The sequence below is a fragment of the Pseudophryne corroboree genome, chromosome 10 (genome assembly GCF_028390025.1).
Source record: "Pseudophryne corroboree isolate aPseCor3 chromosome 10, aPseCor3.hap2, whole genome shotgun sequence".
Classification (NCBI taxonomy): domain Eukaryota; kingdom Metazoa; phylum Chordata; class Amphibia; order Anura; family Myobatrachidae; genus Pseudophryne; species Pseudophryne corroboree.
The window spans coordinates 290122131-290135796 of record NC_086453.1 but is presented as its reverse complement, the minus strand read 5'-3'; the positions used below and the strand labels follow the sequence as shown (position 1 = coordinate 290135796).

Here is a 13666-nt window from a genome sequence, read left to right as displayed (position 1 = left end):
CTGATATAAGAAGACTCCTCCTGCTTGCATTAGTGATCCATGCTGCGTTCTAGGATGCAACATCGGATCACCTGTGACACCTATGGCTGGCTGCGTGAACCATGGGGTCGCGCAAGCCAGCTGCCGCAAATCCAACAAAGAGGCCAGGAACTGTCCATCTTCCGACGGAGATCCTGCCCTTGTTACTCCCCCAAAGCAAAGACGACATGCCTCCGTTTTTTCGACACCCCCAAACGGCAACAGAATGTCAATCACTGATGGGCTACAGCCAATCTGCGTCTGAATTTGCAGACCCGTACTGCACATGCCCAGTACGGGTCCGCACATGTGCAAAGTACCAAACATCTGTACTTTAGACCTCATTCAGCTTCAGTTGCATTTCTGCGATTGTAGCAGAACTGCAACTGCTGAGAATACCACAGAAAGAGCCGCCCAGCATGCTAAAAGGCCGCCCAGCACATAACAAGCCGCCCACCAATGCGTTTGCAATTCTGCAGCTGCATTTGCAGAATTGCAAATGATTTGCAAAAATCGAGCACTATTGACAGTTGCGGATGAGCCAGGGCAACTCAGAATAATGAGAATGCTGTCGCACCGGGCGCCATGTTTTAAGGGGTTGGGTATGTGTGACCGTCGGTCACAATACCGACACTGGGATCCCGGTGAGATGGCCGGCGGGGGGAGCGAGCTCAACAGTGCCCCTTGCGGGCTCGCTGTGCTGGCCACAGGCTCTATTCCCACTCTGTGGGTGTAGTTCTTGTTAGTGGGCATGCCGACCGGCGGGAATTTGAGCGAGCGGGATGTAGTAGTCGGTTTTGTGAACGGCGGTCTCCTAAACCGCTGGTCACATAACTACATCCCGTTTTAAGTTGCAGCAATCGCAACTGATGTCAGATGCATCCCCCCCGAAATCGTCCCTGACACACCTGCGTTTTCTCAACCACTCCCCGCAAATGCCATGTGTACCCCCATAAATGCCTGCCACCTCTCAACCAACCTGAGATAGCATCCTGGCAAGATGCAATTGCAAAAGAATCGCAAATCACGGGTTGCGCACGTGCAAAGCGTTCGCAGCACACGCACAGATGCCTGATAATCGACCGATTTGCGACTTTGCTAAATTGCAACTGGAGCTGAATAAGGCTCTTTGTGAATGCGTCACAGATCCAACAAGACCTGAATCAGGCCCAATGTAATCTAAATCTTTAAACACACAAAGGGCCTAATTCAGATCTGATCGCTGGGCTGCTAATTTTGCTGTCCTACGATCAGATAGTCGCCGCCTGCAGGGCGAGTGTATTTTCCTGTGCAAGTGTGAATTCCTATGTGTTAGCAGAGCTGCTAAAAATCAGTGTGTGCGGTCTCTGCGCAGCCCAGGACTTACTCTTCCAGTGTAATTGAATCCTGCTGCTCGGGGCCGGAGCTGACGTCACACACCCTCCCTGAAAATGCTTGAGCCCGCCTTCGTTTTTCCGGACACTCCCTGAAAACAGTCCACAAACGGCCATTTCCTGTTAATCACCTTGCGAATGCCTGTGTGAATGGATCCTTCGCACCATCCCGTCGCTGACCGCCGATGCCGGTTGTAACCGTCCGACGCGCCTGCGCATTGCGGCTCAGATGCATGATCAGTTCGGATCTGAAAACGCACAGCAGCGATTAGATCTGAATGACCCCCAAAGTCCAGATATCTCCTGGTTCTCATGAATAATGTAAACCAGGAATGAAGCTAAACTGAGAAGTACATTAGGAACAAAGGTGGTCATTCCGAGTTGATCACTAGCTGCATTCCTTCGCTGTGCAGCAATGAGGCAAAAAAAAGTCACTTCTGCGTATGCGGCACAATGCGCACGCGCGACGTACTATTACAACGAACGATGTAGTTTCACACAGGGGCTAGCAAAGCATTTCAGTCGCACTGGTGGCCGCAGAGTGATTGACATGAAGTGGGCGTTTCTGGGTGTCAACTGACCGTTTTCAGGGAGTGTTCGAAAAAACGCAGGCGTGCCAGGAAAAACCTAGGTGTGGCTGCGCGAACGCAGGGCGTGTTTGTGACGTCAAAACAGGAACTGAACAGTTTGAAGTGATCGCAAGCGCTTAGTAGGTTTTCAGCTACTCTAAAACTGCACAAAAAAACTTTGAAGCCGCTCTGCGATTCTTTCGTTCGCACTTCTGCTAAGCTAAAATACACTCCCAGTGGGAGGCGGCATAGCGTTTGCACGGCTGCTAAAAACTGCAAGCGAGCGAACAACTCGGAATGACCACCAAAATTGGAAAGAATAATTTAATGAAAACGTTGGTTCTAAATGCAAGATATTGGACATCGATGTTGTATTCACTCTCGCATAATCGCCTTTTCAGATTTGTTTCACCCACATTTACGTTTAGTTTGCAGAAGCATCTCACATAGGCGTACCTTATTGTGCGAGGTGCGCCTTTCTAGAATGACAGGATGTTTTGCATTACCTATTACGTGCTCTTGGTAAATAATTCCTGTCCATTTTGTATGGTGTGTGAGAAGAGCATATCTACGGCAGGTATGTTTTTGTGTGTTTGGACCGTCATACACACTTCATGTATTTTACAAACAGTTAAATCCGCTCGAAATTGAAAAAGCACTTTGTAAAGGCGTCTCATAAGCAACACCTGGTCTCACAAAATGACTTACCTGGGTACAGGCATTCCCATATTTTGGTAGGTCTTCCTTGGCAGCTTATATACACCTCCATAGGCAGCTCATTCTGGCACAGTGGGCCCGATTCAGGTGCCGATGCTTCTGCGGCGCAGGCTGCTAAGTACAGATGTTCGGTACTTTGTGCATGCGTCGGGACAGGTCTGCAACGTCGGTTGCACTACGGCATCAGACTGTCAATGATATACAGCCTGATGCTAGGTGGGTGTGGGGAGGCGAAGGCCCCCCCTTTCTCAAAACAGAGGTGTGTCGCTGCCATTGGAATGAGGCCAGGATCTCCATCCAAGGATGAAGATTTCCTGTCCTCTTACTGGAACCTCTGGTGGCCGGCCATGGGTCACGCAGCCGGCGGATGGTGTCGCAATTGATCTGTTGCATTACCATATAAGAGCTATCGCTGCTGCTTCTATGTAAGCTGCAGCAATGACTACTCCAACCACATGTGAATCAGACCCAATGTCAGTGGGCAGTAGGTCTAACTCTAAACACGATTAGACCGGTTGGCAGAGCCGTAACTACGTGTGTGCCAAGTGGGCTTGGCACACAGCGCAGTTGCCCTGAGGGCGCACGGCCAGCGGCATGTAATGAGTCAAATTGGCTCATTACATGCCGCCTCTGCTGTGTGCGCCGCGCTGTGGAGGGAGAAGAGACCAGCGCCGGGCAGCGGAGAAGGAGGAGGAGGAGGGAGGGGGAGCAGGGAGCCGCAGCAGCGCTATGTCATTGGTAGTAAGCGCCGCTGTAGCATCCCCCTCTCCTTCTGTATTGGCTGCCCGGCGCTGCGGTGGATGCTGGGATGCGGTTCCTCCATCCCAGCATCCACAGCAGCGCCGGGCAGCCAATAAGGAAGGAGAGGGGGATGCTACAGCGGCGCTTACTACCAATGACATAGCGCTGCTGCGGCTCCCTGCTCCCCCTCCCTCCTCCTCCTTCTCACCTCACTGCCTGCACCGAGGGAGCTGCACGAGGAGCCTGACTGCCAGCAGGGAGATGGTAAGTATATCTCTCTCTCTCTCTCTCTCTCTCTCTCTCTCTCTCTCTCTCTCTCTCAGGGGGTCACCGTCTGCCGCAATGTGTAAAAAGGGGGATGGCTGCCGCAATGTGTAAAAAGGGGGATGGCTGCCGCAATGTGTAAAAAGGGGGGACTGGCTGTAAAAAGGGGGACTGGCTGCCGCAATGTGTAAAAAGGGGGCCTGGCTGCTGCAATGTGTAAAAAGGGGGCCTGGCTGCCGCAATGTGTAAAAAGGGGTCCTGGCTGCCGCAATGTGTAAAAAGGGGGACTGGCTGCCGCAATGTGTAAAAAGGGGGCCTGGCTGCCGCAATGTGTAAAAAGGGGGCCTGGCTGCCGCAATGTGTAAAAAGGGGGACTGGCTGTAAAAAGGGGGACTGGCTGCCGCAATGTGTAAAAAGGGGGCCTGGCTGCCGCAATGTGTAAAAAGGGGTCCTGGCTGCCGCAATGTGTAAAAAGGGGGACTGGCTGCCGCAATGTGTAAAAAGGGGGCCTGGCTGCCGCAATGTGTAAAAGGGGGATGGCTGCCGCAATGTGTAAAAAGGGGGATGGCTGTAAAAAGGGGGACTGGCTGCAGCAATGTGTAAAAAGGGGGCCTGGCTGCCGCAATGTGTAAAAAGGGGTCCTAGCTGCCGCAATGTGTAAAAAGGGGGACTGGCTGCCGCAATGTGTAAAAAGGGGGCCTGGCTGCCGCAATGTGTAAAAAGGGGGCCTGGCTGCCGCAAAGTGTAAAAAGGGGGACTGGCTGCCGCAATGTGTAAAAAGGGGGACTGGCTGCCGCAATGTGTAAAGAGGGGGCCTGGCTGCCGCAATGTGTAAAGAGGGGGCCTGGCTGCCGCAATGTGTAAAAAGGGGGACTGGCTGCCGCAATGAGTAAAAAGGGGGCCTGGCTGCCGCAATGTGTAAAAAGGGGGACTGGCTGCCGCAATGTGTAAAAAAGGGGACTGGCTGCCGCAATGTGTAAAAAGGGGGACGCTGTCTGCTGTAATGTATAAAAGGGTCTCTACCTGGTGTAGTGGCGCTACTGTGCAGCGTAATTTGAATAATGGAGACTACTGTGCACCGTAGTATGAATTGCTATTATTTTGTGGCCACGCCCCTTCCCTGTGAAGCCACGCCCCTATAATTTTTTCACACGCCTACGGCGCGCACTGCCCCTATCTTACATGGGGGGGGGGGGGGGGGGGGGGGGGCGCCACTGTCGTTTCTTGCACACAGCGCTAAAATGCCTAGTTACGGCACTGCCGGTTGGAACAACGATAGTCCTTCAACGTCTGCCACACTCTCCTTCCTTCTCCTTGTCCTCTGCTAGCTAATCCATCCGGGAGCAATCTGATCAGCACCCCAACAAATGCGTCAAAACTGAACACCAAATAAGACTTTCCGTATGGCTGCGGCATTATATTAATTTCACATGCTAATTTCGACAATCTGTCAAAGCAAGTTGCAAATCAGTGCGTCTGAAGGTGCAAGCCTATCCTGCCCACTGCTGTAGCACCCACAGACGCAGTCACCATCATGAGCATGTGTACCAGACCCATACAAGGTACAAGATATCTGTCAGAAACAATTTTCTGTTCTCCGTATGCACAGAGCGTTAGAATATACATCCTCCACACTCCCATCAGTGCGTCTTTATACTGGCCACCCAGAACTACCTACTAACCTTTAGGGGTCTATTTACTAAGCCTTGGATGGAGATAAAGTACCAGCCAATCAGCTCCTAACTGTTCAAACCCAGCCTGTGACGTGGCAGTTAGGAGCTGATTGGCTGGTCATTTATCTCCGTCCAATTTATCTCCACCCAAGGCTTAGTAAATAGACCCCTTAGTCTCTGTTCGCACAAAATGCAACACATGTGGCACATGTGCACAATATGTTTTGCATTTTTCAGACACGTGCAGTTTGTTCGCAATCGGAAGATGCATTCGTTTTCACAGATGCGTCTGACTTACCCTCTTTGCCTAGAATAGCCCACCATTGCTTAGTCAGGTGAATACTATGTCTGATTATTTTGCAGATCAGCAGAAAACTAGGAGACTCGTGGAATGTTACGTTTTCTATTCTGTAAGTACCACCCTTTGCTTAATTTTTGGTGTCATGAGCAGAAAACTGCTAAAGGCATCTAATACAACTAATCCTCTTAATCCAAACGTACTGGGAATATAAATTATAGGAAGACACACGTGTACTTTGCTCAGTTGCCACTTACAAAATGGTTATAATATATCAGTCATTTTACAAAAACAGAATATATTTTCCAAACACGCTAAAGTAATACAATAATATTCACAATAATATTCTGAAGTGAAGAAAAAGAATGCCTGAGACAAAAATATCACCAATATAATACACTAACATATATACAGTATCTCCTATATATTTGTCCAGATCTGTGACTCTATGACTCATTTGCTAACACTGGGCGTGACTAGGAGCTCTGAGTCATAGAGTCACAGATCTGGATAGGAGAGACCAGGCCTGGAAAGTGTTGTGATACGCTCGGGTACGGCGTACCATTATGAATCTAGCCGCCGGTACGCCATACCCATGGGCCACCACTCACACACACCATAGCCGCCGTTAGCGGCTATCACTGTAAAAGCCACCGATGTGCTCCTCCTCCCCTTGCAAGCCCGCTGCTGTGTCAGGGAAGGAGAGGAGAGCGTAGCGGGGACCCGTCCCTCAGTACTGCTCAGTCAGACTTTGGTCTCCGGCCGCGGCGAGTATCTTCTCAACTGAGCACTGGTTCGTTAGGCAATCAGAGCTCGCGGACCGGCAGCTGTGGCTCCTGATTGCCTCATTTGAGAAGATACACGCCGCTGCCGGAGACCACCAGAGTCTGACTGAGCAGCACTGAGGGATGAGATCATGCTGCACTCTCCTCTCCTTCCCCCGACCCTGACACAGCAGCAGCGGGTGAGCAGTGGGAGGGAGGTGGGAGGTGTGGGGTGGGTGGTGTATATGTATAACTAGCATTGTGGGGCATATCTAGCACTGGGGGCATATGTATATCTGGCATTGTGGGGCATATGTATATCTGGCATTGTGGGGCATATGTATAACTGGCACTGTGGGGCACATCTGGCACTGTGGGGCATATGTATATCTGGCATTGTGGGGCATATCTGCCACTGTGGGGCATAGGTTTATCTGACATTGTGGGGCATACGTATATCTGGCATTATGGGGCATATCTGGCACTGTGGGGCATATGTATAACTGGCACTGTGGGGCATATGTGTATCTGGCACTGTGGGGCACATGTATATCTGGCATTATGGGGCATATCTGGCACTGTGGGGCATATGTATAACTGGCACTGTGGGGCATATGTGTATCTGGCACTGTGGGGCATTTGTATATCTGGCATTATGGGGCATATCTGGCACTGTGGGGCATATGTATAACTGGCACTGTGGGGCATATGTGTATCTGGCACTGTGGGGCATATGTGTATCTGGCACTGTGGGGCATATGTAAAAAATACATTTACCAAACATTGTCTTTATACCTAGATTATGTACACATAACATATTATTAACACAGTAGGTCATTCATCGTGCCCTGCGTCCGCTCGTCACACTGTCGCAAGGGCCTACTCCTCCTTGACCATCGCACGCCCTTTGACCGTAAAATATTTAACCACTAACAACATTATGCTTGAAGGTGATACACCATATAATACAAATATTGGCCGCTCAAAGGATGTGCAGGGTTTAAGGGGGCGTAGCCCCTTGCGATGGTGTGAAGAGCGCCCGTAGGGCGCGATAAATCACCTAATATATATATATATATATATATATACACACACACACACATATACACATACACACACACACACACACACACACACACACACACACACACACACACACACACATCAGTAATAAACTGCAAACTACAAAAACAGAATGTAGTGTTCCAGCTAGATGGGCAACATAATTTGTACTACAGGTACTACCTCTAACAAGTAGTTCAAGTATTTTGCAAAAACTTAGTATAGAAAATGAAAAGTTAATCAAATGTTTCTTGAATGTCATTAATATTCTCTTTACAGCCGGCACCTTAAGGTTTCCTGCCATTACAAATGATTGTTAATATACGTACGGTACATGTTAAATAGGAAATGGGATTTTAAATATAAATGGTAAAACTCAGTTGGGCACTGAGGCTTTGTTAAATGACCAGGAAAGGATTCCTGATAATAGTGTACGTGACCAGAGGAAAGGTGCCAATCATCGTCAGGGGCTGGTAATTATGTGTGTGATTGGGTCCCGGTGCCTTTGAACGAGCACTTGGGGTTTCATCAAAGTGATTGAGTAGTCTGACTGAATCTCTGGTCAGCACAGATCAGAAAATCTTTCTTGGTGTCAAAGCATTTTGATGACCAGCATGAAATGAGATGTGGTCTCTACAAATTACAGTGGACGCGGTTCCATCTGACCACAGCCGTAATAGTTCCCCTGTTCTAACGCCCTGAGGGAGAAGGATTGGACAAGAAGTGTTCGATTGTTACATTATAAAGTACGATGCCCATAGGGCAAGATCATTTCTTAGTAGGAAGCCCAGGAATGGTATTTCTGGATCAAACATTTACAGCTGAACTGAGTCTTCCATCAGAATTACCAACCACAAGGTTATGCTGGGAGTTGTAGTCGCCACTGGCGGATAAGGGCACACCTGCACCCACTGCGTGCACGGCCTGTAATATTATGGTGAAAATGTTTTGCAGTGTATTATTGAGACAACTGCTGACAAATGCAAAGCACATTATAATCCAGATATTGGGTCATTTATGTACAAGTATTCAAAAGATCTGTTCAAATACATCTGTAATCAAAAGTAAACTTAAACACGCCATTTGCATGAGGCCAATATGTAACTAGTGGCTGAGCAGTTGCACCAAAGCATAACAAGTACTTTGGATAAAGAAAAAATATTCTGAACTCGGCTATAATGTGATTTTTTTTTTTTTTGCATATTAAGTACTCCTATTCGATATATAGTAACTCATAATGCCAAGACAATTAGACTAGAGCAAACAAGGAATTGTTCTCACTGGGATATATATATATATATATATATATGCAAGAGAAGAATGAGGGGCGCGGAGTATAAGTGTAAATGCAAACAGTTCATTTAATTGTAGTACATAGATACATACATCTTAGTTTAGAATAAACGGCACAGTCAGTCCCCCTCGGTGTCTCCGGAACACATCCGATATGGAGACCTCCCGCCGGCGCTTCACCGCTCACCGCTCTCCGGTTAATGCGTTATAGAATCAGGACAGCATGTAGGACGTAGGCTCGTCACTTTAGTCGTTATCACGCCAACGCGTTTCAACCTGTACTGGTGTACAGTTGATGTGGAATCACTGTACACCAGCATACCACATAAAGAAGGTATAGATTCTATTGAGTATTTTTTAAGAGGTGATAATGAAATAGGAGAGACTATGAGAGAATTTATCTTATCTTGTATTGAATATGTTTTAAAAAATAATTATTTTTTATTTGAGGGTCAATTCTACAACCAACAAAGAGGCTGTGCGATGGGTACGCCGTATGCGCCGAGCTTCGCCAACTTGTACTTGGGCAAGTGGGAATCTGAAGTTATTTATAAAGATAACCCGTTTCTGGAAAATATAGTTCAGACTCCGCGCCCCTCATTCTTCTCTTGCATGGTAATTATTGAGCCCGTGGTACGGCTCACATCTTGAGGAGGCTGCAGAGGACTTGCCAAATTAAAGGTGATTTCTTCAGGAGCATCGAATTAACTTTTGAAAAGATTGTGATTTGGTGGATCAGCGCATATACTCTTCAATTATATATATATATATATATATATATATACATACACAGTCACACAGTATATATATCTCAAAGTTTGGCGAGAGATAACGTACCAACCAATCAGCTCCTAACTGTCAAGCACAGCCTGTAACATGATAGAAGCCGACTGGCTGGTACTTTATCTCTCTTCAAGGTTTGATACTGTACATCTCCCCTTTGGTCACTTCTTAAAATTAGGAATAGCAATTTAGCATTGCTCTGGTGCAGGGACAGCTGCTCCAAAAAGCACTTGTCCCCGCGATCCTCTAACACTGCTACGTCAGCAGCATCATTACTTACCATCCCATCGCCGGCTTCTGCACGTGTGACCTGAAGTTATACATGCGCAGAGCCGCTGGTCACACAGGGAGGAGGTGGCAAAGGATTCCCCCAGATCCCGCTTCACATCCCCCCGGATACCTCTTTGCATCCCCAGAACCCCTTCATATAGGAAGGAGTGGGGCTCTGAGAACAAGCGCCATTTGGAGATGGTGTTTGTTCTCACAGGCAGACTCCGAAAACTTTGTGTTGTCAGGGTTTGCTGAATATTAGGTGGACCTATAGGATATTAGGTGGACCTATTAATGAATAGCCCGTTACATAAAATTTGCGGAAACTAACGTTTCCACATGTGTAATGGGCCATTTTAGTCACAATGAATAGGCCACTTAACCGTGTCCAGTTCTTTCGCCACTCAGGAGAATGGCAGGTTTCCTCAGGAGTCTCTCAGCCATTCCGGCCCTTAAGAAATGTAAAATATTGATAATCCAGCTACTGCCAGAAAGTCATTGGTAAATGCTGTCTTTTTCTGACCCTTGAAAGGATAGTTAATCAACCAAAACTTTAATATGCATTTAAAAAATGTTTGTTTTTTTATTTCAAATCAGTGTATATAGCTAACAGGCAGAAGCAGGCTGCAGATTGAATTTTGTTTCTTATCTACAGTATATTGTATAATATAACCAAGGGTGTCTGTGACGTCTCAGACATGCACAGTAGGAACAGCGGTACATTTCAGCCAGTATGGGATACAATGGAGAACCTATCCACAGTACAACTGTTTTTTCCCCCAACATTTCCATTTTTTGTGCCATTATTCAGTACCACCCAAGAGAAAACTATAGATTTATTTTTTTTGTCGCAGACTAACAATTAGCCATGTTTCGGCTGCAGCAAATGCGGGGTCTTACCTGGTCATTCAGGTGACAGATGGCTAAATTTTGTTCATCACAGGAGCAAGCAATTCGAATAAATTTAAGCCAGTTCCCGGAACCTGATTGGTTGTTCTCAATGCATAACTTTTCATCCACCAGCTCCTCTGAAACCTGGGAACACAAGAAAGATCATTATAAAAAAAAGGTGCGATATAAATACCAGACAAACTTTTTTCTCTTTATGTAAAACCACCTGTGACATTAGGCGGAGTGGTATATTGGTGTGTGTGTATGTATGTGTGGTAGGCGGAGGGATACAGCGTGTGTGTCATTTTTAAGTGTGAGTAGAGCGGTGGATTGATACAGCTCCTAGTGATTTAACATTAAGGATGGCCAACGACCATCGATGATTCAAAATCACTGATGGTCTATGGTCGATGCCGGATACTTTTACCACTGATGGTGTAAATACAGATGGTTATACACCATCGATGGCAGCTGTTTCCATGCTGGTTTTCCCTCCCACGCTGCCATTTTCAGGCCTGCGCTACCCCCGCCGCTTGCACTGTGTATAACAGGCGGGAATGGGGGGTTCACTACGGGTGGCCGGCGGTCGGGCTCCCGGCGACCAGCATCCCGGCGCCGGGAGCCCGACCGCCGGCTTACCGACAGCTTGGCGAGCGCAAATGAGCCCCTTGCGGGCTCGCTGCGCTCGCCACGCTACGGGCACGGTGGCGCGCTACGCGCGCCACACTATTTTATTCTCCCTCTATGGGGGTCGTGGACCCCCACGAGGGAAAATAAGTGTCGGTAAGCCGGCGGTCGGGCTCCCGGCGCCGGTATACTGAGCGCCGGGAGCCCGACCGCCGGCAAACAGAAGACCACCCGGAATGGGATGTCCTGCTTCTTTCACAGGCTGAGCTGTCATTCACAGCTCAGCCCCACCCCCCAGGTCTCAGACAGAAACAATGGCCGCCGCTACGCATGTGCATAATCAACGATGGTAAAAACCATAGATGATAATGCACTACATAGTTGCCTGACATCGATGGTTTGTGTCACCATGCCACCATTGTAATCGATGGAGGGAACTCCGATGGCCATCCCTATTTAACATGTCAGAGAAAGAGGGGGTGGAGTGATACAGTTAGTGAAGAGAGTAGGGCGGAGTGATCCAGCTGTGTGATTTGCCCTGTGAAGGCAGGTGAGTCTCTTATGTGCGCAAATTAATAGCAGCCAGACAAGATATTTGATGCTAGGGGTATTCCTCCGCTCCCCTCAAAACATACATACAGATACAATAGTGATTCAAAATCTCTGTCATCGCTATTAAAATGAAACATATACCAGAATAAAAATAAAATACGTATCTTAGGTCCTTATGTCTAGGAGATAACAATGTATAATAATCATTTCATCTGCCATTAGCGTTTCCTCCTCGTCTCACATGCAATACAAAGCCAGGGGAAATGCAATAGCGTAATACGTTTTTTTTAAAATCATATACACAAAAAGGTTAAAAAAATAATAATAATAAAATAAAAAATAAAATATATATATATATATATATATATATATATATAGATACAAAAAAATGGAGCACTCACCAGTCTTTTCTTAATGAGATATTTAGCAAAAGTTTATTGCCCAGACAGCATACATGACTGTGTAACACAGTCCATTATAGTTATCCAGAGGTAAGCTCAAACGTTTTCGGTCATAGCAGACCGTCATCAGGAGACATAAACATCATTTAACAGCCGTCCTGCCATCATACAGAGATACCATCAGCCTATCTACAAGTGGATCCCCTGGAGGGTTTTCGTGGAAGACACCCCAGCTGTTGTTCCAGTATTACACGTGAGTGCGACTCTCTCTGTATATATATATATATATATATATATATATACTGTATTTTTATGTATATTTATCTTTTTGTGTATATGACTAAAAAAAACGTGTTACGCTACTGCATTTTCCCAGTCTTTGTATTGCATGTGAGACGAGGAGGCGACTTTATCAGAAACGCTATTGGCAGATGAAATGATTATTATACATCGTTATCTCCTAGACATGAGGACCTAAGGGATGTATTTTATTTTTATTCTGGTATATGTTTTGTTTTAATAGCGCTGACAGAGATTTTGAATCACTATTGTATGTGTGTGATTTGCCCTGTCAGAGACATAGGGGTGGAGTCACAGAGCTGCTGCAGTGATTCCTGTCAGTGGGCATCTCAGTTGTGGCCCCAGGGAGGAGGTCCTGGGTTCCCTCAGTGACCTAGACTGTTGAAGAGATGGGGAGTCACCCTCAGGTATGCTGTGAACAGGGCCGGATCTAGGGGGGGGGGGCGAAGGGGGCGACCGCCCCCCCTAAAACAGTCATAGCCACGCCCACTTTTGAGCAGAAGAGAGCTCTCTGGGGAGAACCTGAGTCAGAACGATGTGCTGCAACTTATACCACAGCAGCACAGAGGAGCCAGGAGAGCAAGGGTTACAGAGCATTTGCCCCTCACTTGCTGGTGTGTGGGTACTAGGGCTAATAAATACAATTACCCCATAACACAGTCACATGTACATAGAACAATCACAAAGCTCAGTCTCACTCAAAAAGTTCAGTCAGAATTGAGAGAGGAGGAGTTAGGATTGCAGATGGGAGGAGTTGGGACTGTAGAGGGAGGAGTCAAGATTAAACAGTAAACCGCCCCCCCCTAAAGAAAAGTCTAGATCCGTCCCTGGCTGTGAAGGGGAAACACTACACAAAGCAGGGGACATGGGCCCAGTTATGGAGAGTAAAAGCCCCACATTATGCAGAGCTGTGATACATAAATCAAAGTGATAGGGGCACATGTACTAAGCCTCGAAGAGAGACAAAGTGGAGAGAGAATGGCAAAACTGTCATTTTTCAAACATCTAGAAGCTGATTGGCTTATACTTTATCTCTCTCTACACTATATCACTTTTCAAGGATTAGTAAA

At 47.1% G+C, this 13666-nt stretch overlaps 1 protein-coding gene across 4 annotated transcripts in view; it reads right to left on the bottom strand.

Annotated features, from left to right (window-relative positions):
- PRDM16 (PR/SET domain 16) overlaps positions 1 to 13666 on the bottom strand; it is a 795203-nt gene that overhangs the window by 105249 nt on the left and 676288 nt on the right. For all 4 annotated transcript variants that reach the window (XM_063943342.1, XM_063943343.1, XM_063943344.1 and 1 more), the window contains exon 4: positions 10726 to 10860. In XM_063943342.1, coding sequence (XP_063799412.1) covers positions 10726 to 10860 — 135 coding nt within the window. The remainder of the gene's footprint in view (positions 1 to 10725; positions 10861 to 13666) is intronic.